We start from the raw sequence: 27,453 nt of genomic DNA on the forward strand, positions 1-27,453 counted from the left end.
CTGCCCCCCGCGCCGCCCCACCCGTGCCAGCGTGCCGCTGTGCGAGTCACCTGGTGATGTGCGCCGTGTGCTCGCTGTAGATGCTCTGCGTGCGCCGCTCGGGGTTGAGGACGACGACGAGCAGCCCCACGGGGTACACGAGCTCGGCGTCTCCCGTGAGCACCAGGCCTCCCTGGCAGTCACGGCCGCTGTGGCCGTATCTGTGGGCAGAGGCCGCGCGTGCGTCACGTGCAGCCACCGCTGGATGAGGGCCTCCCCGCCGCGCACGTCGCCGCGAGAGTTTCAAGTTTCATGTATTAGGTGTAGCCCTGTGAGCCATTCGGCTCTTGAATCGGGTGCAACCGCAACAAACAAAAAAAACATGAACAAGAAAACATCTTAAAGCGACTATGTGCAAACAGAAAATCCAAGAAGACAGCAAAATATTGCAGAAAAAGCACCGTACACCAACGCTGTGTGCAAAAATCCCAGTGGGATGCAAGTCAAACAACAACAACAACTACAAGACAACTTAGATTAAGGCCATCAGTCTAACTCTGTACTACAACAAACAAACATGGCCAAACCGAAAAACTTTTCAAAAATCACCAAAATAAAGCCATAAAAGCCTGACTGCGGCGCTAGGCCAGAGCGGTGGGCGACTGTTTGGCGTCGGGAACCGGCAACCGCGAGCGTTACGAGGGGGACGTACACGGGCGGCCCTTTCGTCGATCCACTGCTGGATGAGGGCCTGCCCCACGACGCAGCGTGGGGGAGATTGCGTACTGTGTTGCTGTTCGTGCGGAACGGGGTTCCAGTGATGTCTGGCAAATCCACCAACATTTCATTCACACGCCTGACTGCCGTTGAGAGACACAGAAGGTTGAAACCACTCCAGAGTTTGCTTGCTTGAATGCTGCTTTGATAATACCCATTTAGAAAGCCAACGGGCTGATGGATTCAAATATAATGATATTCGTGTGCAAACTTTAACGACGCTGATCGGTGCGGGTGGCTAAAAGCGGAGGGCATAGACAGTTTAACACGTAGTAGGCTTTCGCGACCAATATCATCCATAAATAGAGGTTTTTTGAGGTTAGATCATGTAAATATAAATGTGTCGTTTATACGGGGTGTTTTAAAAGATGGACCCAATTTCAATTCAGTATATATCACGATGGCAACGTTATAATTACACAAAAAGTTACAAACGGTTTAATGAGATATCAAGTTTTATTAACCATTTTATAAATGCTCTATGTGCCCTCCACCTGCTGTACGGACAACATCGAGACGATAGTTGAATTCGTCCCAAACGCCTCTCAAAGTGTCTTCTTCCACTGAAGTCACCGCTGCCGTGATTCTGTTTTTGAGGTCATCCAAAATTGTCGCTAATGGTGGCACAAAAACACGGCCTTTGACGTATCCCCACAAGAAAAAGTCGCAGGGTGTGATGTCTGTGGATCTTGGGGGCCAAGAGTGTAGCGCCAAGTCTTGGGGTCCCGTGTGACCTATCCAGTGTTGAGGCAGTGTGTCGTTTATAAAAAGTCGAACCTGCAGGTGCCAATGTGGCGGTGGCTCCATCTTGTTGAAAAATGAAGTCATTGGAATCTTCATCAAGTTGTGGAAAGAGCCATTTCTGCAGCATTTCGAGATACGCTTGCCCCGTAATTGTGTTTCCCTCGAAAAAGAAAGGGCCATAAACCTTGCTTTGAGAAACGGCACAAAACACGTTCACTTTCGGGGAATTACTCTCATGCTCTACAGTTTCGTGTGGATTCTCTAATCCCCATATGCGCACATTGTGACGGTTAACTTTACCGCTTAGATAAAACGTTGCTTCATCGCTAAAAATCACGTAGGTAAAAAATGAAATAAAAATTAATAAAAATAAAACAATAATTGTATTATTATTATTGTTTTATTTTTATTAATTTTAAACTAAGAGTATGAATCCTTGCAGTCACGAAAGCTTCAAATCTAGCGATAAGAAGCTGTCGTCCTCCATGTTCTGTAACACCGCATCACAAGGCTACGCAGAAAACTCTCTTGAATTCTTCTCACGTTTTCCTCTGAGGTGCGTGGTCGCCAGAGGTGTGGACTCGAGTCATGTGACTTGGACTCGAGTCAGACTCGAGTCATGAATTTGATGACTTCAGACTCGACTTGGACTTGCATAACAATGACTTTGTCCCACCTCTGAGGTGTGGACTCGAGTCATGTGACTTGGACTCGAGTCATGAATTTGATGACTTCAGACTCGACTTGGACTTGCATAACAATGACTTTGTCCCACCTCTGGTGGTCGCCCTGTGCTCTTGCCCTTACATAAACAGCCTGTTTCCTCAAATTGTCGGTACCAACGACGAATGCTCTTTGACATTGGCGGATCAATGCCAAAACGCCGTTGAAACGCACGCTGCACCGCAATTACGGATTCAGTCTTGCTGAACTGCAGAACGCAAAACGCCCCTTGTGTTGTGGGGTCGCCATCTTGCGAATGACTGAGGCTAGGGGCTGTTTGTCCGCTGGGAGAGGCATCCAGCGGTAATCATTTGAAACTCGATGCCCCGCCCTCTCTATGCCCCGCCCTCTCTATGCCCCGCCCTTTCAAGTAGTAAGAGTTTAATTCATGGGCGGTTCGTGGTTGCAGAGATATAGCGATTTCAAATCGGGTCCATCTTTTTGAAACACCCTGCGCGACAAACCTTACTAATTGGCTGTGTCGGGTGGTGGCGGGTTTAACAACACATTCATATTTACGCAATCTTACCAAAAAAAACCTGTTTTCGGGAGTCTCGAGGTACATTACAACAACAGATTCTGCTGAACCGCGCCCTGCAACAACAACAACAACGCGGCGCGACAGCCTCCGGCGACGCTGCGTGGTGCACGGCGGTCGCCCATCCCAGCGCCGCGCAGCCTCGAAGTAGCTTCGCTCTCTGCCATGCCGGCGACAGTGCACGCATTCTGCACGATTTGCTCTTTGGCGCGATTTGATCTTCGGCGCGGGCGGTGGTGGGATTTCGCGAGAACGAACAGGCGATTTTTTTAGTCCGCGGCGCGAGCGAAGGGAAGGTGCCTTGGCTCCGAATGTTCATTCTAGATTTGAAGCTTTCGTGACTGCAAGGATTCACATTCTTAGGTTTTTTCGGTAAAGTCACGTAGGTAAAAAATTTTACTTAAAATTAATAAAAGTAAAATAAAAATAAAATAAAAATCACGACGTTTCGGAGGCAACACAAGCTTCCGTCTTCAGGTGGAACCGTCACAGCACGATTGCTGTATCAAGCAAGAGAAACTCCAAGAGACCCGTCCCTGCATATATGTTCTGAATGTTCATCTCATTGCGGGAATTTCCCTCTCGCGCTCTGGAATCGCGACATCCACTCAAAGCCATTGTCAAGTGCGAGTGCGCGCCGCCGCGAGCCCACCGGCACTGTTTCTAATTAGACGTTCTCCTTCGCGCTGTAATTCGAGGCTCCTTCCTCGCCACCCTCTGGGCCCCTTTGTGACCCCCCCCCCCCTCCCGGGTCGTGACCCGCCGCGTGGAAACTCGAGCTCGTTATATTTTATATTCAGTTACTACAAAGCGGCGTTTGTTAATTGTGACGATGACGGTGGTGAAGTGTGTGTGTGTGGAGGCTTTCATTCTAGCGGCCGCACGCCAACTCAGCCTTTTAAAATGCGTGCTGATTTTAACAACGAAAAAATAACCTTCGTAAAACAGTGTAGCATAATCGATCGTTGTTCTGTACTCCTGCCAATCACCCCCCTCCCCTCCTCGAACCAGCACTGACCGGTAAAGTATGGTCCAAACACCCTCGCAGACTGCGCGGCGTGGCAAGGCCGTCATCCAGCAGTGGAGTGACCAACGCGCCTGTACGTGTGCAAGATTGCAGCCTTTTGCCAACACACTGCTGAGCGAAGTCATTCCGTGCTTGCTTTGCCAGTCAATAGGGGGTTGTTTGACCATACTTCACCACACCGATCGACATGTGTTGGTGGAAGGGGGGTCGGCCCAATACCAGTACAGATATCACTTGCCACTGATGTTAGCCGTGTCCGGGAACCGCACCGAAGGCCGTTGGGTTCACCACCACTTCCCCTCGGTCCATGTTGTGACTCCCATTAGATGCTCGTCTGCGCTTGCATTAAACGTGAGTCAGAAGCCACAGCGGCCCCAGTGATCAAACGAGCGCTGGACCCGTGTGTGCCACTTTCACCTCCATTAGCCCTAATCCAGCGCCATAAATTCCACAGTCCTACGACTCGCGGTCATTTAATCCATAATCGCACGTGCGTACGCGTACGGCCCTTTTTTAAAAAATCCTTTATATTAAGTTCACTTGCTTGCTTGCTTAGGACCGTGCAAATATTTCGGTCGTTTTTTAACCCACTTCCCGTGATCCAATCGAGCTGACATTTTGCACACAGACTCGTTGTGCGTGACAATTTATTTTCGTGAAAATTTTTTTCTATAACTTTACACTTTCTAGGAATTTTTTATCTTTAATTACCAATTGCTTAATGCTGGCAGACAATCATCTGACCCATAGGTGGCAGCCATTTCAAGCCAGAGGACGAGAGGACTCTAGCTGCCACGCATATAAAGGATTTATAGTGAAAAACTTTGTTTTTACGGGTTAATTTTTTATCAGTCCACTGCTGGATGAGCACATGCCCTGTGCCGAGTGGACCATCGGGTTGATGGAGTGCACTTCACCACGCCTGCTCACTACGGGTCGGTGAAGGCGTTAAGCGTGAAAGTGTGGCAGCAGGACGCAAGAGCTCTGGGTCTTGTTGAACTGCTCTCTCCTGCCCACCGCGTAAGTAAAAACAAACAATTTTTTATTTTACCAGGTAAGGCCCACTGAGCTCTGTAGCTCATTTCAGAAGCGACCTGGCCGCAAAGAATAGCTCAACGAAGTGGCTTATCACGTGGAAGTGTATAGCAACCAAAAGCTCTAAACACCGTGATGCTGATTCTAAATGTGGAAGGAAAAACCGGAGGACCCGGAGAAAAATCCACGCGACCACGGGGAGAACATGCAAGCTCGAAATATACAGGCGTCGGGGTCAGGATCGAACCCACTACCCCCTGTATACCAGGTGAGGTTGTTAACATCTCGCCGCGTCGCCCCGCGTCAGCCGATAGCAACCGGCCCGTGCGTGGTGGTCACCCATGCAAGCACGGTCTCGGCTCAGGCTGTTTTTAGATCCAGAAAAATATCCTAGCGATTTGGCGAGAGGCCCATGTCTCTACAAAGCGACACTTATTATTTACTATTATTATTATTTCACCAGCCCTGGGGGTTACGATTGGCCGAGTCGTCACCAAGCTCATGCCCTTCCTATTGTGGGTCGGCTGCCTCCCGTCGCACCAAGTTGATGCACGGCCTTGCCATCCGGAACCCTGAGTCTGCACAGTCGTTTTTGGATAGCGTTCACATTATCTGTAGTAACCAGGTTTCTATTGAGTAGCCAGTTTTCTATGGTGTAACCAGGTTTCTATCTTCTTGGTTCTTTCGGTAAAGTCACGTAGAATGGAAATAATAAAATAATAAAACAATAAAAAATAAACATAATAAAATAATTCTCACGACGTTTTGGCCGAAACGTCGTGAGAATTATTTTATGTTTTATTATTATTATTATATTCTTATTATTTTATTATTTACATTCTACGTGACTTTACCGAAAGAACCAAGAAGATGAATCCCTGCAGTCACGAAAGCTTTCAATCAGGTTTCTATGGTGTAACCAGGTCCCAATGAGCATTGACCCTTTGGCAAAATAAAACCTCAACCAAGATCCACGGAGCCACCCAGCCGGACGGCACGTGACCGTTTGGTAACGTCACGGTTGCCGTGCCCGCGCCGTGCGACACGTACACCCACTCGAGCACCGGGGCGGATGCCGGCGGATCCCCGGGGAAAGCCGCGACCCTCCTGTGCCGCTCGTCCACGCGGCACGTGAGCGCCTTGCCGTTCACCGTCACCGCGACGCTCTCTGTGCGCGAGAAGTCCACTGGAAAGCAAGCGCAGACGCTCAGCGTTAATGTCCGATGGATAATAGACGACGTTTCGGGCCATGGCTTTTTTTGATGGCGCATAAATAGGTCAGAAGAGAGACAGAATGGATTAATGGAGTTTGAGACTGCACTTTATACTGAGGCCTTGTGAGAATTACATTTTTTTTTAAGTTTCTTGATGAACTGTGTTTAAATAGGCATGAATAGTTACCGAAAAGGAGCTCTTGAGTAACGGACAAATCCTTGTTTGTTACAAAATAACACGCGGCTGTATGAAATCGCATAGTTATGAAGAGTTGTTGGCATACTGCATTCCTAGTCGACCTGTTGTGGCGAGGTCCATGGAAACATCATGAGCATAATAAACTCGGTGATGCATTCTTGGGCCAAACTGTCATCTTAATAGGATTAGAGAAGGCATACAACTCCTGAATCTTAAACAAAAACTTTGGATATTTATTATACAATTGAAAAAAATGTTTATTTGAGTGCGTTTTTAGCCTTTGCTGTCCAATTTTACTGAGAAGTCAGATGTGTTACGTAACACTAATTTTCCTCTGTTTCCACTGGCACAAAAGCCATGCCAGCATAGGACCATCACGGCATGGGTGGTTTCTCCACTGACCATTCACCGTGCCAAGCCAGAACAAAACCGTGAAACGTTGACCTCGCAAGGCGTCTGAATCTGGCTCGGGGCCAAGCAGGGCCAGGGATGGCGGGCCTTCGTTGCGCGTGACGCGAGTCAGTACGCTGTGAGGGCACAGCGTCACCGTGCCACATAGATGCGTATCGGCTCATTTATTGCGTGTGAAAATGGCACGACTTGGCTTCTGCAGTGGAAAAAAAATGCCTTTGTGCGACTGTTTCTGAGCAGCAACGTGCCAAGATATCACTCTTTTAAGGAAAAACTTCTCATCAGCAGCCACCGTGATTAACCCACTCTCCGATTATGGGCTATCCAAGCCATTGCAAAAATAGAAAACTCTTGCATATGGTATTGAAAAAAACTGTCTCTGCATTTGTAAAGTGTGCAAATGCAAACGGGAGTCGGGAGGGCAGAGTGTGCATCAAAGTGAGGCCGTGATATCAATAACAATCATGAAATATGCACCGCAATCCCAACTGAGCGCGAACCGGAGACTTCGTCAGCCTTGCGCCGACGTGAGTCACCGGTAGAGGGATGAAAGAATAAAAACCATAAAGGACAAAAAACATTTTTACGGGTTTCATCTTTGGCGCCGAGGGGGCGGCTCGGGAGAGGGGCAGCTGCGTGGGGGCCATTCGGGTCGAGTCCCCGCGAGGACCCCCCGCCCGGGGCGTCCATCAGCTCCTTGGACGCGCCCGACAGCGCCGCCCTCAGTGCGCTGAAGAAACCTCTCGTCGTCTTCGTGGGAGCCTTGGGCGGCTGCAGCTCACCTTGACGAGACGGTGGCAGTCTGGTTTTACTGCTGCCTGTGGTAGCGGTGGAGCAAAGGAAAAGTCGATGTTTTATTTTCGTTAGTTTTTTTTTTATCTTTTCTCTCCTTCAGTTCAACACGGAGGCTTTCGCAACCGATATCCATAATAAAAGGTTTTTGTGGGGTTAGAGCGCGTAAATATGTGTGTCGTTATACTCCTTTGTTGATCCACTGCTGAATGAGTGGTGCCGGCTCAGTACTATAACCCCGTTAACTCCCTTAAAACACATTCCTGCGGAGGGAGCTGGTAGTAACGTTGGGTTGCTCGGTCAATGGCCAGGGTCAACGGCGGCGTGGTGTATTCCGCAAATATGCCCGAGCCGGCGTGAGTAGGTTAAACGTTGAGTTTTATAAAGGCACCACGGGGTGACCAGCCCCTCCCCACCCAGCCCCACCCTCCCCACCCAGCCACTCCCCACCCTCCCCACCCAGCCCCTCCCTCCCCACCCAGCTCCTCCCCACCCTTCCCTCTCCACCCAGCCCCACCCCTCCCATTTTTGGATGCACGACGGACGGACAAAATAATCCTATGTGGGCTGGTGTAACCAGGAGGGTACTACCAGTACCACGCGGCTAAATTAGACCTGAGCTAAGTGAGAGTATGTCAGAACCCCTTGGAAAGGTGATGTAAATCTCAAGGGGTTGTCCTTGTTAAATATGGATCGTAAAATATTAGCGCTATCAACCAGGTGTTACATTTGTAGTTGCTGCTGAAGATAAAACAAACTAAGATTGTGATTAAGGTTGATGAACAAAATACAATCTATTATTAGAATAAAATAGTTGCGGCCAGTCGATTTTCTACTGTGCTTGATTAATAATTACATCACGAGTTTTCAACAACTTGCAATGCAACCACATCAGAGTGTCCTAACTTGAAAATCCCTTCAAAATGTGTTGCTGCTGCGCTCTTACTTGGAGGCACAGCTTGCTGCTCAGATGCCGATCCGACATCAGAGACGGTGACCTTCGACCCTAGCGGCATGGGTTCAAAGGTCACGTCTGCCCCGCTCTGCGCCGTGACCTCTGGGACCCTCGCCGGTGCCTGCAGCTGCTCCATCTGCCGCTCCGTGCCGGGCCACGTGCCCGCGACGACGTTCCTGCTGCCGCTGCCGCCGTCATCGCCGACGCTCGGCTGCACGTGCCCGGCGAGAGTGTCCGCGGTGCGGGCGGCACGCCCCGGCGCCGTCGCGACCGCACATCTCTCCTCGGTGGACGCTTTCACGCTCGCCCTCGTGCTGATTTGATGCCTCGAACGGACGGTGGCTCCTCGCTCGTCAGACGCTGCGTCTGTCGGCATCGGTTGACGGTCGAGACGAGGCGGCCCCGCTTGCCGTGCCATCGCACCGGAGCGAGCTTTGGGCGGTGGCATCGCGCTCCGCTCGTCGGACAATGTCGCCGCTGGCGCCGGTGTCGTGGCGGAGCTGGACGCGTCGGAGCTTGGAGCCGGCGTTGCGCTGGAGCCCGGTGCTGGCGTCGTGGTGTTTATCGGCGCCGGCAGAAGAGCGGAGCCTGGCGGTGCCGTCTCAGCCGGGACCTCGGTGGCGTCGCTCTGCAGAGCTTCGGAGAGAAACTCCAGGAAGTCGGGCCAGCTGCATTGAGAAAGCACCAGGACGGTTATATTGCAGATCCTCAATAACATCGTGATGTTTCAGCGCTGTTGTTTTACTTTGATGAAAAGTCTTGGTAAAGTCACGTAGATGAAAAATAATAATAAAATGAAAATAAATAAATTTAGTTATTTTCATTTTATTATTTTTAGTATTATTTTTGTTTTAAAATAACTAAATTTCGTTATTTTCATTTTTTTTATTTTTTTTAATTATTATTATTTTTCACCTACATGACTTTACCGAAAGAACCAAAGAGTATGGATCCTTGCAGTCATGAAAACTTCAAATCTAGAAGTCTTGTTAAAGTGACGGAGGAGTTAATGGACTACATTGGCCATAGTGTAAAAGCACAGAACAACAAAAAATCAACCGCACAAAGCCAAGAGTGACAGTAAATCTGCCTGGGGGATCCTTGTCAATTCACTGCTGAACTGAGGCCTTCCAACACGCCGCTGTTCGTACTGGGCGGTTGTTGAGCCATACTTCACCATACTGGACATCACAGCGATTACACTACTCCGCCGGTCCTGATGCGCAATTGTCGATCTCGCTCTGCATCTACATCAACAAGAAGAATACGAATGCGGAGAGCACACTGGACAGTGTCGTGTGAAGGAAGGGCCCAAGACTGTTTCTATATCTATAAAATTAATAATGGTCAGGCCCTTTGAGCTCAGGAGCTCTTTTTCAACGGCGACCCGGCTAGAACGGCCGATACCACTCACCAGAGATGTAGCCGAGGCCGCCAATCTCACCCGTGTGGCCGAGTTTATGGCGCAGTGCCCCGACCATTTTACCATCGCTCTGCCACCGCTGGCTTCTTGCACACGTGTACGTGCACAGCTCTTTGTCAATCCACTGCCAGATGAGTGCCTCCGTATGCCGTGCGGGTTGCGAGACGGTTATCTGACCATACTTCACCACGCAGGTCAGTGCGGGCTGAAGACGGGGAGCACAGAGGTACGGTACAACGGTGGAATTTGTTCTGCGCTGCCCGCTGCTGCCTGCTGCTGCCTGCCCCGTTGGCCCACCCTTGGTTGTTACCAAGTCACCATTGTTGGTCTCGGTCGAGTCAATTGAAATGAGTCAATCACCCACCGTGGTGACATCTTGGTGTGAGGGGTGCGCAATTTCCCCTGCCCAAAGGTATTAAATATTATCAGCAAATTGTTGAACTCGATAAACATTGCATGCACACATGTGGCCAATTGCCAATGTTGGTCCTGCTCAGTTGCACCGCGGCCTCCAGGAACGCGACTGAACACTCTTGAGTCTGCGTCCTCACTCAAGACTCGTTAAATTCGTGTCTCGTCCACAGTGCGTCGCGCCGCGTGGTCTCTACGTGCGCGCGGTCATCGCGACCACCCTCCCTCCCGCTTGGCTCATTTCTGTCCCGCTCACAGCCACCGTCGACCGAAGCAACTTCGTCGATGAACATCTCGAATGGCGAGTTTTCGTGAGCGGCATTAAGGCCCCCCCCCCCCCTGCTCCCTCCAAGGAACTGGCGGTTTATTCGTGAGAACGACAGCGGCGGGCTGGGTTGGGTTATCTCCTCCTGCCCGCCACCGCCGTGCGGGCACGGTGGCGGCGGCCGTCAACGGCGCGCAGCGTTCGTTCGCCCCCCCCCACCCCCCACCGCGATTGCTTTTACCGGATCCCGGCGCCGCGTTCCTGCTGGCTGCACCGCGCCATCAGGCGGCCCAGGAGGGGGCCGTGCACGGGCAGGCGAGCCTCCCGGCACGAAGTGGTCATCTGCGCGGCGGGGGGACAACAACGCGTCGCACCTGCTCACCGGATATAAATAGGCGGCACGCTTTGTGTACATGTGCACGGCATCGCTGTGTACGTTGGCGAGCAAAGTCTACGTTCGTGGTGCTGGAATACGCCAACTTTACTCGTAATTCATTGAATGCTGGTTTTTATTCGTGGTCTTAGCCATGCTTGACCATGCCCATTATGTCCGTGATGAAGCCAAGGCCGCAGGATGGGAGGGGGTACTTGGGGCAGTTTGCCACGGGCCCCCAGATCTGAAAGGACCTCGTGGTGGTTTTGGTTAGCGCACTGGAGGTTTTCCAGTTCAGTCTCTCAACGTGCCGGTTGAAATGGGCAAGTTTTCTTAAATTTCCCCAGCCTCCGTCCACCGAGCGATATCACAACAAAACAAAGTTTCAAGACGTAGCTCGGCCAAAAAAACACCCTCTGGAGACGGGCTCCCTAAGCCGGAGGCCCTTCCACCAGCAGCGGCGCGCGACGGCAACCGGCACGGTCTGCTCCTTGACCCTTTCACGCCTCCCTCCGAAAACCCCTTCCGTGGCGGTGAAAGCGTCCGAAGCGCGGCGCCCGCACCTCTCTGTGGGCGATGATGTGGCGCCCTCTGGCCCGCTCCTCGAGGATCTCGCGCAGCTCCTCCGGCTGGAAGTGCGGCGGCGAGTGGCGGAGCAGCGCGGCGCCCAGCGAGGCCAGCAGGGCCCTGTCGGCGGCGTCCCGAGCGTCGTGGCACCCCGGCGCCCGCTGGGCCCTCGCTCGCAGCGCGGCGCGCACGCTGTCACGACCTACATTGAAAAATTATAATACTCCGATTGATGCTCCTGCTGTTGTGGAGTGACTCATGCAGCCAGCTATGGCTGCAGGGTTTTGGTAGTACATGTTGTTTATGCCGTTTATTGTGAAAATTCCGTCACAGTTCCTATGATCGCTGTTTCATTGCTTTCATGGCTTTATTTTGGTGATTTCGAAAAGTATATTGGTTTGTTGTAGTACAGCGTTAGACTGATGGCCTTAATCTAAGTTGTCTTGTGGTTGTTGTTGGTTGTTTGACTTGCATCCCACTGGGATTTTTGCACACAGCGTTGGTGTACGGTGATTTTTTTCTGCAATGTTTTGCTGTCTTTTCTTGGATTTCTATTTGCACTTAGTCACATATTCACTTTCAGATGTTTTTTGTTCATGTTTTTTGTTTGTTGCGGTTGCACCTGATTCAAGAGCCGAATGGCTCACAGGGCTATACCTAATAAATGAACTTGAACTTGAACCTGGGTGGGGGGGAGGGCACGTCGTTGTCATTATCCACCGCTGGGTGAAGGCCTCTCCCCTAGGTTACCCTCTTGCGTTGTTAAAATATATATTATTTAAAATCAACGGGTTTTTTGGGGTTTAGATCGCGTTATTTATAAATGTGTCGTAACCCTCCACCACCCGACACGGCCAATCAGTAAAAAAGTGTCACGTTGACAAAAGACAAATAGTTCACTGCTTTAGCCCACCGGTGTGTTGAAGCGTGAAACCACAACATTTACCATTTTTGAGTAGCACGTGTTAAATGATAACATCCAGGTGAGTGCGTTGGTTGGTAGAGATACGTTCACTCCATTTTGACAAATTTTTAAATTACCCCTAAATCACTTTCACGGATAAAAGCACGTGGCAACGTTGCCCCCTACTGATACCCTCACGCGACAAGAATTCCGCAAGTGCAACATGTACTAAGTCATTATAACTTGTACAATTAACCAATACACATGATCATCATCATCAGCCTGCATCAATCTACTGCTAGATGAAGGCCTCTGCAATAGAACAAACCACGTGGCACCTGCACACAAGCTCACTTCATTGATCCATCTCCGTTGTGGATGTATTACTATTGGGTGTTTCTGCCTTTGGCTGCTACTCCATTGTTAGTCTCGACCACTGGGCATCTACCGGGCATCGTACTTTGATTAAAATAAAAAAAAACTCAATTCTAAAGTATCATAATTTACTACGGACTGTGGGTGAGGAAAAAACAATCATCCGTCCGTTGAGCAGATTCATAGCAACTTGGAATGTGTCAGAAGTCGGCGTTGCGGTCTGAGATGTGACTTAATGGGAGAATTTCTCTGTTGTGATCACTTTTTGTTGTTTGTGCCGATTTCTCTTTCGTGCGATTTCTTTATTTGTGGATTAATTTTTGATTTTATGAGGGTGTTCATTTGCTTGGTGGTCGCTATATATAGAATTTGGCCTTCATATATCATTAATTTACAGCGTTGCGGGATGCAATTAGCATTAATGACGCTATATAACATGAAATTATAATACTATTAAAAAGCACATTTTCTTTATATTCAAGAAAACAGACGAGATGATGCCATTCATATTGGGAATCTTGGCGATCGTGTGAATAAAATAAAGTCTCGATTATGGTGTTGGTGGCATCCAACATATGGTGGTCAGGGTGGCGTGCACCCTAGGGGTTCATCTGGCTGGGAGGGACATGTGGCTGGGAGAGGAAGCCATTTGGCCGGGGAGTGATGCCTGGCCAAGTGGGACGTCCGCATGGCAGTGCTGTCCAGCTGGGGTGGGAGAAGATGTCATGCATGATGGGTGTGCGTGCGTGCAAGTGCGTGTGTGCGTGCTTGCGTGTGAGTGTTTCGAGTGGTAATGTAGCGGTTAGCGTGTACTCCGCTACGAGCCCGGCCACCCACGTTAAATTCCTGCTCATCGCCAATACCATTGACGATTATCTGAACCGGTCCTGGGCCTCCCCTAGGTTTATTCAGCCTAAAATGAGTACCTGGTGCGGTGTGTAAACATCGCCACTTGGGATACAAAGGTGGTCGGGTGTGGTGCTGGTCACTCACCCCCCCCCCCCCCCCCGTGTGCCGTGCCAGCCTTCATAAATGCTCGCTAACAGCATTTGCCCCCAACAGGATGTCAAGGCATCATAATAATGTATTTGTGTTGGGTTAGATCGCGTAAATATATACATGTGTCGTTAAACCCTCCACCACCATGGAGGCCCCACTCTCCCAGTGCGGTTAGCGCACTGCGCTAGGGACACGGTGACCCGAGTTCAATTCCCAACTCACGGCCAACACCAGTGACAATTATCTGAACCAATGCTGGGCCTCCCCTAGGTCGACTCAGCCTCAAATGGGTATCTGGTGTTAATGTTATGGGGGGGGGGGGGGGGCATGGTTACCGGTCCTCAGCTGGGCTTGCTGCAGGAAGGCCCCGAGCGGCCGTGATGACATCCCGTGGGCGTGAGGATCGCGACACCTGGAGAGGGCGACGTGGACCCAACGTCAAATCTCGCACCACCACCACGAACGCCCGACACACAGAGAACGTCCTCTGCAGTGCCGGGTTATCCCCGCAGCACAAGTAGCTGCACGTGTAGTAGCTACACGTGTATTTGCTACATAAGTAGTAGCTACATCTGTATTTGCTACATAAGTAGCTACATATGTAGTAGCTAGATATGTAGCTAAATGCTTTCAAGCTATCAATTCCGGTTCGGTGATTTTGCACTTGCTCTATTACTATAGTACTATACCGCCTTCAGCTTTTATGAACGACTGGGCGTTTAAGCATAGCGATTTGTCGTATTATCTGGCTGTATAGCAAATGAAACAATAAAATTTGTGTTTTAATATTATTTTTATTCAGGGCCCCTTTATAACATATGCTACAGGCTCTGCATGCGGCGGCGGCGATTAGGAGCGACCGCCCCGGGCCCCGCACTTTAAAGGGCCCCGCGTTTCCACGTTGCACGCTGCCGGGTGTAATTAATACTGCCGGTTTAGTTTGAAGGCGTTGTGGGTGGCAGGGGGAGCCCGCAGTGTGACTTGTCACACCTATGGACGGGCCCTGCTCCCACTAGGCCTCGGCAAGGTAAGGTAAAAGTTAAAAGGTAAAAACGAGTCTATGTTTACCCCACCTTTTACCTTACCACAATATTACTTATTAAACGGAGGCCACGGACTGCGCCACGGAGCTTTTAGCGGTCAACAAGGCACCGTATTTACCGGGTAACACTTCGCGCTACCTTTACCCTGTACCCTTTACCTTACCCCTTGGCATGTCAAGGGTCAATTACCTTACCTTGCCAAGGCCTAGCTCCCACACACACGTGTGTGTTGATACGTTGTGCACAGCAGAGGGGAGTGCAGGGAAACCCATTGTTGCACATCACTCACACGCTCCACGCTTTCACCAAACTCGCACCGCCCCGCGTGGTGAAGTATGGTCACCCCCCCCTGCCCCCCCCACGACTCGCAAGGCGATGAGAAGTTCCTCATCCAGCAGTTACACACGCGTACCTGTGTACTACACATGTGTGTGTTATACATGTACATGTGTTACACACGGACACTAATGCTGTATACACCGTGCGACGTCATAACACACGAGGTGGTCCATTTATAGAGAGCCCACGACAATAATAAGGAATTAGGGGCCGTCCATAAATGACGTCACGCGATTTTGTACGATTTTTTTTTACCCCCCCCTCCCCCCCATCGTCACACGGCGTCACAAAGTCAGACCCCCCCCTCAAATATGACGTCACAAAGCTCTGCCCCCCCCCCCAAAAACATGCTCCAAATCGCTTTAAACTATTGTCATTGTAGTGCGTATTTAATGTGGCGCTGCACTCTGATGTTGTAGGAGGAAACATTTATTAAAAAGTCTATTTAATTAAGTAGAACGTGTTGTCTATATTTATTTAAAGTTGCACATTTTGATGTCACGTCACATTTCTCAAACCCCCCCCCCTCGTCACACATCGTCACAAATGTCTGACCCCCCCCCCCTAGGTGCGTGACGTCATTTATGTACGACCCCTTAATGACGGAGCCAAACACCGTCGTCTTTCAAATCCGGCTGCAGTGAATTAAAAAGTGATTTCATTTTTTAACAGCCGCTCCTCCTCCTAGCTCGCTCGCTGACTCTTGCACGGAGCAAATTGCTTTCACAATCGGGTAATTCAATCCAAGGCCGTAATTATAATATAAATTGGGGGGGGGGGGGACGGACACTTCCCCCCCCCCCCCAATATTCAAATATGCTCAAAATGTCCCCCCCTCAATATATTGTTATAAAAAATAATTGCTATGCTATGTAAATAAAAACAACAATTTGTTAAACCTTGGCCACAATATCTGGACTTGTCTTCGTATAAATCAATGCACATATTTCTGTTTATATGATTGTGGTTATGGTTGTACTTTATTAATCCCTAATCTCTACCATTACATAAAAGAAACAAGAAATGGTACAAAAGTAAAAACAGCAATGTAATGCAATACACTATTAGACATTATTGTTAAAAATAATAATAAAAAGTCCATCCCATGTGTTAGTGACTTTTTTATATTTTAGGCAGGAAATTCGTTTTCAAATTTAGATTTTTTTTTTTCTGGGTAGGGGACCCCCAGACCCCCTGGAAGATTTGGTCCCCCCCAATGTTGACTCCATGGCTACGGCCTAGATTCAATCACCCGTTGAGAAGACGGAGACTGCACGAGGAGGCGTCATTTCGGAGTCAATGGGCAACCTTTACAAGTGGATTGCCCCTGCGATGTTGGCAGCCGGCGTGTCGCGATGCATCGGGGGAGGGAGGGAGGATCGCGGATGGCGAAGCAGGGGACACCCTTCTCCTCCGAGCTCGTTACCTGAATCTCTCGGCCAGCATGCGCACCGCTCGCTCGGACAGAGCGAGCTGGCACTCCTGCAGACACGACCTGGGGGGTGGTTGTAGGAGGAGGTGGGGGGGGGGGACACGAGACGGGAGATGGAACACCACCGTGCCAGTGCCGGGTTAAGCTAGTTCCGGGGCCTGTAGCGTATGTTATAATGGGGGCCTAAATAAATTAAAAACACAAATATTAAAACACAATGTTTAACTTGCATAGTAAAGTAATTGTATTTTTTAATTTGCTATACAGCCAGATAATACAACTCGCTAACCTTAAACACCCAGTCGTTCATAAAAGTTGAAGGCGGTATAGTACTATAGTAATTGAGCAAGTGCAGAATCACTGAACCGGAATTGATAGCTTGAAAGCATTTAGCGCGGGGCCCTTGAAAGCGCGGCGCCCGTAGCATTTGTAGCTACTTTTGCTACTAGTGATCTCTGTGAGGATTTTCTGATGCGGTTGGCGAGATGTTAACTACCTCGCCCGGTACACAGGAGGTCGTGGGTTCGATCGCGACCCTGACGCCTGCTGCTGCTGTATATTTGGAGTCTGCGGAGTTTCTCTCCCCGAGGTCGTGTGTATGTGTGTGAAAGTGAGTGTGTGTCTGTGAAAGTGAGTGTGTGTGAAAGTGAGTGCTTGTGTGTGAAAGTGAGTACGTGTGTGTGAAAGTGAGTGCGTGTGTGTGAAAGTGAGTGTCTGTGTGTGAAAGTGAATACGTGTGTGTGAAAGTGAGTACGTGTGTGTGAAAGTGAGTGCGTGTGTGTGAAAGTGAGTGTCTGTGTGTGAAAGTGAGTGTGTGTGTGTATGAAAGTGAGTGCGTGTGTGAAAGTGAGTGTGTGTGTGAAAGTGAGTGTGTGTGTGTGTGAAAGTGAGTGTGTGTGTGAAAGTGAGTGTGTGTGAAAGTGAGTGTGTGTGAAAGTGGCTGTGTGTGTTAAAGTGAGTGTGTGTGTGTGAAAGTGAGTGTGTGTGTATGAAAGTGAGTGTGTGTGTGTGTGTGGAAATGAGTGCGTCTGTGTGAAAGTGAGTGCGTGTGTGAAAGTGAGTGTGTGTGAAAGTGAGTGTGTGTGTGTGAAAGTGAGTGTGTGTGTGAAAGTGAGTGTGTGAAAGTGAGTGTGTGTGTGTGAAAGTGAGTGTGGTGAAAGTGAGTGTGTGTGTGAAAGTGAGTGTGTGTGTGAAAGTGAGTGTGTGAAAGTGAGTGTGTGTGTGAAAGTGAGTGTGTGTGTATGAAAGTGAGTGCGTGTGTGTGTGGAAATGAGTGCGTCTGTGTGAAAGTGAGTGCGTGTGTGAAAGTGTGTGTGAGTGAGTGTGTGTGTGAAAGTGAGTGTGTGTGTGTGAAAGTGAGTGTGTGTGAAAGTGAGTGTGTGTGTGAAATGAGTGTGTGAAAGTGAGTGTGTGTGTGTGAAAGTGAGTGTGTGTGTGTGTGAAAGTGAGTGTGTGTGAAAGTGAGTGTGTGTGAAAGTGAGTGTGTGTGTGAAAGTGAGTGTGTGAAAGTGAGTGTGTGTGTGTGGTGATGTGTGTGAAAGTGAGTGTGTGTGTGAAAGTGAGTGTGTGAAAGTGAGTGTGTGTGTGTGAAAGTGAGTGTGTGTGTGAAAGTGAGTGTGTGTGTGTGAAAGTGAGTGTGTGAAAGTGAGTGTGTGTGTGTGAAAGTGAGTGTGTGTGAAAGTGAGTGTGTGTGAAAGTGAGTGTGTGTGTGAAAGTGAGTGTGTGAAAGTGAGTGTGTGTGTGTGAAAGTGAGTGCATGTGCGTGGACGCACGTGCCCCTGTGTGTGTGTGAGGAGTGGTAGCGCAGCGGTTCGCGCCCTGCGCTACGAACCCAATGCACCGGGTTCAATTATCACTCACGGCCAACACAAGTGATAATTATCTGAACCAGTCCTGGGCCTCCCTTAGGTAAACTCAGCCTCAAATGATTGCCTGGTGCGGTGTTTAAGCAAACACGTCCGGGTGTGGTGCTGGCCACCCCCCCTTGTGTGCTGTGCCGGCCTTCATCGGTGCTGCTACTTGCTCGCAGCACTTGCCCCTTTGTCTTGCAGTGACACTGGAGTGATCCCTGCGGCGTCGAGCCACCACGGTGGGCCTATGGGTGGCCACCGTGCGTGTTGTGGGCCTACGGGTGGCCACCGTGCGTGTTGTGGGCCTATGGGTGGCCACCGTGCGTGTTGTGGGCCTATGGGTGGCCACCGTGCATGTTGTGGGCCTATGGGTGGCCACCGTGCGTGTTGTGGGCCTATGGGTGGCCACCGTGCATGTTGTGGGCCTATGGGTGGCCACCGTGCGTGTTGTGGGCCTACGGGTGGCCACCGTGCGTGTTGTGGGCCTATGGGTGGCCACCGTGCGTGTTGTGGGCCTATGGGTGGCCACCGTGCGTGTTGCGGGCCTATGGGTGGCCACCGTGCGTGTTGCGGGCCTATGGGTGGCCACCGTGCATGTTGTGGGCCTATGGGTGGCCACCGTGCGTGTTGTGGGCCTATGGGTGGCCACCGTGCGTGTTGTGGGCCTATGGGTGGCCACCGTGCGTGTTGTGAGCCTATGGGTGGCCACCGTGCGTGTTGTGGGCCTATGGGTGGCCACCGTGCGTGTTGTGGGCCTATGGGTGGCCACCGTGCGTGTTGCGGGCCTATGGGTGGCCACCGTGCGTGTTGCGGGCCTATGGGTGGCCACCGTGCGTGTTGCGGGCCTATGGGTGGCCACCGTGCATGTTGTGGGCCTATGGGTGGCCACCGTGCGTGTTGTGGGCCTATGGGTGGCCACCGTGCGTGTTGTGGGCCTATGGGTGGCCACCGTGCATGTTGTGGGCCTATGGGTGGCCACCGTGCATGTTGTGGGCCTATGGGTGGCCACCGTGCGTGTTGTGGGCCTATGGGTGGCCACCGTGCGTGTTGCGGGCCTATGGGTGGCCACCGTGCGTGTTGCGGGCCTATGGGTGGCCACCGTGCGTGTTGCGGGCCTATGGGTGGCTACTGTGCGTGTTGCGGGCCTATGGGTGGCCACCGTGCGTGTTGTGGACCGCTGCGGGGCTATGTTTATGAAAAGAAGGTGGCAGTGAGCGATATCCATTATTGTACTGTACTTCTATGCTCCCAACGTCTATGCTCCCTGCCTTTGCCCACCCGCCCTGAGCGTTGTGCCCCAATCACTCCCAGAGGCGCTCATCAAACAGTGGACCGGCAAAAGCGCGGTGCATGCATGTGTTTAGTGAGCTTGGTGTGTAGTAAGCCCTGTGTAGTGATCTATATCTATAGTGTGAGCCCTGTGTTGTGAGCCCTGTGTGGTGATCTCTATGTGTAGCGAGCCCTGTGTAGTGAGCCCTGTGTGGTGATCTCTATGTGTAGTGATCTCTATGTATAGCGAGCCCTGTGAAGTGATCTCTATGTATAGTGAGCCCTGTGTAGGTAGTGAGCTCTGTGTAGTGAGCTCTGTGTAGTGGACCGTGCGTGCCACGGGGCAGCGGCGAGGCTGACGTGAGCGCGTCGCTGGTGAGGACGCCGTCGCGGGCCTCCGCGTGCCGCTGCAGGGCCCACGCGAGGCAGCGCAGGCGCTGGCGGCTGTACGGCTCCAGCTGGGGCACCAGCAGCTCCAGCAGCTCCCGCTCCACCTCCTCGCCGGCCTCCTCCTCGGGGCTCCAGGCCACCGCGCCGTCCCACGCCGTGCCGTCGCTACCGCCGTGGCCGCCACCGCCGCTGTGACCGCGTCCCCTTCGCTGCATGTGGTCTGTCACGGCGTGCGACACCCACAGCCAAGGCAGAGCTTGCGTAGTCTTTACAGTCGTAATAAGAATCAGAATTTTTCGAATTTTTCGACTCGAGGTCAATCCACTGCTGGTCGAAGGCCTTCCCATGCCGCGTTAGTGCTGCGGGCTGTTTGACCGTACTTCGCCGTGCTACTGTTGCGCGGGATCTATTATATTATCATTGTCTCTCGCCAATGATAATTAATAGGTGCTAGCTAGCAAAGATTGGAGTGGAATCACTGGGTTCATATCGCAGTGCTCGTTACCAGGGGTTGAACTCAGGTCCACGGGGTTCAGAGCGCAATGCACCGCCCATTCTCGTTAGCAGGGATTGAACTCGGGTACACGAGGTGCATAGCACAATGCCCTATACACTGCACCGCCACTCCACCACGCTATGTATAGCCGGGTGGCATCTGATGAGAGGAGCTCCACACCGTGACGGTCACTCGGCTTTCATCGCGACGCCCTGTGCCCTGCTGGACAGGTCCGGCAGGGCGCCCTCGGTCTCTTCTGTGCCGGGATTGAACAGTGGGACATTTCAGACGTCTTCCTGTGATTTTTTTATCCAATTTTTTTCTTCCTCGTCAGACTAACAATGTCATAATCTGAATATTGATATTAGAGGAATCCGATTAGCTGTAAAGAAATTTTTCATAGATGTTCAGTGGGGGCGGGTCAGAACGTTACAATGTAAAGGTGTGAAGACTTTTCTACCAGTTTCATATTTAGCTAAACGTGTTAACATTAGTGATTAATTTTATAATGACAGTGCTGATGAACCCCACCACCACCATCATCAATGCCATCTTAAAACAGGAGAGAAAATATGCAGTTAATGTTTTTGAGCAATGTGCCTCATTATTTAAACAAACCAAGTCCATTTAAAATTACCTGAAGTATATGGAAGCCATAATAAACTATTTTAAAAAAATATTTTACCAGGTAAGGCCCACTGAGCTCTATAGCTATTTTCAGTAGCCATCTGGCTATCACAAATCTTAGCTCAACGAAGTGGCTTATTACGTAAAAATGTATATAAGTCAAATACTCTACACTTATGTTGCTTAATGTGGAGAGAAAAACCGGAGGACCCGGAGAAAAATCCACACGACCACAGGGATAACATGCAAACTGCAAATATACAGACATCAGGGGTCAGGATCGATCCCACGACCTCCTGTATACCAGGCGAGGTAGTTGACATCTCGCCACCGTGGCTCCCACAACTGCGTTGCAGCATTGAACCAGCATCGCTGAGGTCTTGAGTTGTAATCTGGGTTTCAGCTGCCCATTATTGAACCAAATTATCCCGTGTAAGAAGTCCATCCTATAAGTCGGTTACTAATGGCTGCTCCAAAAAACATCCCATGACAAATCAGTGTCAATAAGAGGCAACTGAATGTGTCTCAGAAGTAGTTCTTTATTGTCATATTCCACAGATCGTTCTCTAAAAAAGCTAATTAACATTGATTCTAGATTTAAAGTTATAGTGACTGCAAGGGTCCATACTCTTTAGTTTTTTCGGTAAGGTCACGTAGGTGAAAAATAAAATTAAAATAAATAAAAGTAAATTATTTAATTTACTGCTTTCTGTGAGACTTAAATTCCTTCGTCTCGTATCGTACCACCGATAATCGAACTTGTAATTGGGAAAAAATCTAATAATTGTTTGAACTAATAATAGTGCGGCAGTGAAACCTTTCAGGCTGACATTGGAGAAAGGAGCGCGGAGCGCATGGTGCGTCGGTGTCCGTGCGCCGTGTTCGTCAATTGTGGCGGCTTAAAGTGCCAGACGCGGTGCCAGACGCGGTGCCGCGGCCGGTGAGCCTCTCACCGGTCCGGTGGGGCGAGCGGGCGTCCCCGTGCGGTGGGGTCGCCGTGCCCCGCGCGGCGTGCAGACGGCCGGTGGGCGGACGGGAGGGCCTCCAGGGCACCGCGCGGCGCACGTGCAGCGCTAACAGCGGGCTCCTCTTGTGGTGCAGCGTGGGTCTCCACGCAGCGCGCTGCCCCGCGGGGGAGACGACAACAATATCAGTGTACTTCTAGATTTGAAGCTTTCGTGACTGCAATGATTCATATTCTTAGTTTTTTTCGGTAAAGTCACGTAGGTAAAAAATTAAACATAATCAACGTTTTTGGGTTTAGATCGCTTTATTTATAAATGTGTCATAACCCTCCACCACCCGACACGGCCAATCAGTAAAAAAGTGTCACGTTGACAAAAGACAAATAGTTCACTGCTTTAGCCCACCGGTGTGTTGAAGCGTGAAACCACAACATTTACAATTTGAGTACGACGTTTCGCCGGCAATTGCATCCAGCATCATGGGGCAATTCTGGCGACAACGTGACACTTTTTTACTGATTGGCCGTGTCGGGTGGTGGAGGGTTACGACACATTTATAAATAACGCGATCTAAACCCAAAAACGTTGATTATGAATAATATTGGTCGCGAAAGCCTACGTGTTAAACGTAAAAACTTAAAATTAATAAAAGTCAAATTAAAATACAATTAAAATCACGATGTTTCGGAGGCAACACAAGCTTCCGTCTTCAGGTGGAACCATCACAGCACGATAGCTGTATCAAGTAAGAGCAGTCCATAAATGACGTCATGCACCTAGGGGGGGGGGGGTCAGACATTTGGGACGATGTGTGACGAGGGGGGGGCGGTTGAGAAATGTGACGTCACCTCAAAATTCGCAACTTTAAATAAATATATAATTGTCATTACAACACTAATTGTTATAACAACACTCATACAACATCAGAGTGCAGTGTCACATTAAATACGCACTACAATAACAATAGTTTAAAGCGATTTGAAGCATGTTTTATTTTCAAAATGGAAATACGATTTGGGGGGGGGGGTGGGGGTAGAGCTTTGTGACGTCATATTTGAGGGGGGGGGGTCCGACTTTTTGTGACGCCGTGTGACAAGGGGGGGGGGGGTCAAAAATTGTCCAAAATCGCGTGACGTCATTTATGGACGGCCCCTTACACCACCACTGCCTTGAAAACAAGAAAACAACAACCACAACACGCAAAGAAGATCCGCACGTGGCAAGGGCAGAGCCCCCCACGGTGGCGGCCCCCCACGAGTGCAGAAACACCGAGCTGGCAGTAGTGGACCGTACTGAAAACCCCCAACATTCGCGTGGAGATCTACGAGTCTCTGCGTACATCCACGAGCCTCTTCGGATAGAGTTCTATGAGTCGGCAAGGGCGTCCACACAGGTGGTGAACCAACATGAACTCACCGAATGAAGCCATCCTCTGGAAACATTCCGTGGCCAACTAATCTCAAGTTCAAGTTTCAAGTTCATTTATTAGGTATAGCCCTGTGAGCCATTCGGCTCTTGAATCGGGTGCAACCGCAACAAACAAACAACAAAAACATGAACATAAAACATCTTAAAATGACTATGTGACTAAGTGCAAACATAAATCCAAGAAAAGACAGCAAAATATTGCAGAAAAAAACACCGTTACACCAACGCTGTGTGCAAAAATCCCAGTGGGATGCAAGTCAAACAACAACAACAACAACCACAAGACAACTTATATTAAGGCCATCAGTCTAACTCTGTACTACAACAAACAAACATGGCTAAACCATAATCAACGTTTTTGGATTTAGATCGCGTTATTTATAAATGTGTCGTAACCCTCCACCACCCGACACGGCCAATCAGTAAAAAAGGTGTCACGTTGACAAAAGACAAATAGTTCACTGCTTTAGCCCACCGGTGTGTTGAAGCCACAACATTTACAATTTGAGTACGACGTTTCGCTGGTAATTGAATCCAGCATCATCGGGCAATTCGCCAGAATGGTGAGGCTCTGCTGTGTCTCCCGTTCTTATATAGAGCAGAACGGAAGACACAGCAGAGCCTCACCATTCTGGCGAATTGCCCGATGATGCTGGATTCAATTACCAGCGAAACGTCGTACTCAAATTGTAAATGTTGTGGCTTCAACACACCGGTGGGCTAAAGCAGTGAACTATTTGTCTTTTGTCAACGTGACACCTTTTTTACTGATTGGCCGTGTCGGGTGGTGGAGGGTTACGACACATTTATAAATAACGCGATCTAAACCCAAAAACGTTGATTATGAATAACATTGGTCGCGAAAGCCTACGTGTTAAAATGGCTAAACCAATACACTTTTCGAAATCACCAAAATAAAGCCATGAAAGCAATGAAACAGTGATCCATCCAACCGTGATAAAAAAAAACAACGCGTCCTGCGCGCGAGATGTCATTGTGATCGTTCCCGCGACGTCTTTGCCGGCGCCCGACGGTTGTGCGTTTAGCGATGTCGCGAACCAACCTCGGCACGGTGAGGCCTCCCCGTGCCTCTCAGAGCCGCGGCGTTCGAGGGCGGTGCGGACGAGGGGGCGACGCGACCCCTAGACGCGTCCCGCACCGCAAGCGCCACCGCCAGGAGCCCCGGCCGCCCCTTGTTCCTGCTCGCCCACGGGATCGTTCGCACGGCACGGAGAGTCACGCACGGCAACACCCAGCTGTGCCGTCGAGCGGCGCGGTATTTACCTTGCCCGCTGATACAATGAATGGTTTACGCAAAAAAACGTGGGTATGGTGCGTTCTTCGCGCGCCCGCATCAAAGGACGGTCACTGTGACAGTCACACATTTCAAAGTGATACGTTGGTCAGGTCGCGGCAATTAACAGCAAACAACTCCAAGCTCACAGCCTGTGGTGTAGCGTGGTTGACACGAACCCTGGTGCGAGACTTAACCCTGGGACCCCGATCTAACACCCCCCCCCCACCTGCCCCTTTATCTCTGTAGCCCAGTGCCTGGGCCCCTATCTGCCCGCGTGGCCCCTGGTGCAGTTGCACGGCCTGCGCGCTCAACAGCCACGGATGGCACAGCCCAAGGCCGTAGCCATGGAGTCAACATTGGGGGGGGACCAAATCTTCCAGGGTGTCTGGGGGTCCCAACCCAGAAAAAATATCTACATTTCTTGCCTAAAAGATTCAAAAATTAACAGAAATCTATGCATTGATTTATATAAAGACAAGTCCAGATATTGTGGCCAAGGTTTAGCAAATTGTTGTTTTTATTTACATAGCATAGCAATTTTTTATAGCAATAGATTTGGGGGGACATTTTGAGCATATTTGAATATTGGGGGGGGGGGACACACCCCCCCCCCATATGGCTTGTCACGCACGGCACACCCCCCCAATAGAAATTGCAATTACGGCCTTGGCACAGCCATCTTCTCACCTCTGCAGGGCGAGAATCTCCGGGGCACAGAGAGAGAGAGCGACTCACGGAGGAGCGGATTGTTCGTGTGCCTGCGCATTACGCACCGGCCATCGTGACTCGCTGGGCGGCTCATGTCTCGAGGAGGAGCTGCGAGTGGCGGACGATGCCCACGAGGACTGTGCCACGTTCCCGTCTGGTCGCAGCCGGGGCTTGACATCGAATGGCTTCGGGTCTCACAAGACCATAAGCCAGCCTCTCTGCCCTTCCACAAAGCAGTCGTCTGGGTCAGTCGTAAACTCGACGGCCAGTATGTTACGGGTGTCCTTGGCTTTTATAGGCAGCCGTAACACGGCCGAGTAATTTTATTAGGTGGATAAGAGTTGCTTTGTGGACTGTGTAATATTTCGGCCGGATGCGTAATTTTGCTCAGTAAATGATTAACATTCATATCGTCTGGACTTGTCCGTTGAATGGCCTTAATATCCAGCCCTAATTTTTTTGCACAGAACTCTTGTTAATTCATGAGATATTGACTGCCAATGGTTGTTGCACCAGCATCATTCAGTTTAAAATAAAACATTTTAAATGTGATCCAAATGTTGTGGGACGTGACGGTGTGAGCTGGTGTGGCTGACCGTTGCGCTGCACCAATGAGCTTGCGTCGTCGATTCAACAAAAGACTCCAGATTTACTCTTAGCCACGAACAATGCCTATTGTTTTTAATTGTACGAAGAAAGAGACAGATTCTGAATGTTTATTTCGTCATATTGAAAGATGCTCAAAATGTCCCCCCCCCCCCAATATATTGCTATAAAATAGATTTCTGTTTCTATGATTGTGGTTATGGTTGTACTTTATTAATCCCTAATCTCTGCCATTACATACAATGAAACAAGAAAAAGTAAAAAAGAAAAAACAGAGCAATGTAATACAATACTCTATTAAACATTATTGTAAAAAAAAAATCTAAGTCCATCCCATGTGTTAAAGAAACTTTTAATATTTTAGGCAGGAAATTCGTTTTCATATTTAGATTTTTTTTCCTGTGGGGGGGGGGGAGACCCCTAGACCCCCTATAAGATTTGGTCCCCCCCAATCCATGGCTACGGCCTTGTCGTACAGTAATTGTTCGTTATGTTTATCGATCTGTGGGTTCACTCGTTAGACTACATTTGCTTGCACTTCGAGACGTAATGGCGTGACGCTCGTAAATAAATACAAATAAATGATTATGTTACCACGATGTAACGACTAAGTTGAACATATACAATGATGTGCACAGCAAGTGATGTCAATCAATGTTTAGCGGAACGTTCAGAATCGATTCTGAAACATTTTGTAGCGTGACAAAGAAAATAATGGAGCAAAATAACAATTGAGTATATAATGTCATTCGTTTTAATTTAAACAATCTTTTTAAATATACATACATTTAAATTTCGATTTAAAGCTTTCGTGACTGCAGGGATTCATCTTCTTGGTTCTTTCGGTAAAGTCACGTAGAAGGGAAATAATAAAGTAATAAAAATAAAACATAATAAAATATTATATAATTATATTCTTTTTATATTATAATATTATTTTATTAAGTTGTATTTTTATTATTTTATTATTTCCCTTCTACGTGACTTTACCGAAAGAACAATACATGGAACTAAATGTATGTATCTTCTTGGTTCTTTCGGTAAAGTCACGTAGAAGGGAAATAATAAAATAATAAAAAATAAACCAATAAAATAATAATGTTTTATTTTATTATGTTTTATTTTATTATTTTATTATTTCCCTTCTACGTGACTTTACCGAAAGAACCAAGAAGATACATACATTTACTTCCATTTATTGTTCCGTTTCGTGAATTTCAATCGTTCCGGAAAATTCATTCGTTCTGCATTCTGTTCCGCAAACCCGTGCTTGGCACGCCATGGTACAGGTG

General features: G+C 49.4%; 1 protein-coding gene across 1 annotated transcript; it reads right to left on the minus strand.

Moving 5' to 3' along the window:
- Positions 1-46: 46 nt before the first annotated feature.
- LOC133354048 (uncharacterized) lies at positions 47-25,747 on the minus strand. Its single transcript, XM_061570595.1, has 12 exons — positions 25,621-25,747; positions 24,614-24,749; positions 22,111-22,279; positions 20,005-20,254; positions 16,520-16,588; positions 14,047-14,123; positions 11,430-11,635; positions 10,735-10,835; positions 8,386-9,062; positions 7,235-7,465; positions 5,874-6,009; positions 47-200 (listed from the first exon to the last, which is right to left on the minus strand). Exons 1-12 carry the CDS (start codon positions 25,731-25,733, stop codon positions 47-49), a joined length of 2,319 nt encoding a protein of 772 aa, XP_061426579.1. The 5' UTR covers positions 25,734-25,747.
- Positions 25,748-27,453: the final 1,706 nt, after the last annotated feature.

The sequence above is a fragment of the Lethenteron reissneri genome, chromosome 46 (genome assembly GCF_015708825.2).
Source record: "Lethenteron reissneri isolate LAM-NWPU_2019-01 chromosome 46, ASM1570882v1, whole genome shotgun sequence".
NCBI classification, from domain to species: Eukaryota; Metazoa; Chordata; class Hyperoartia; order Petromyzontiformes; family Petromyzontidae; genus Lethenteron; species Lethenteron reissneri.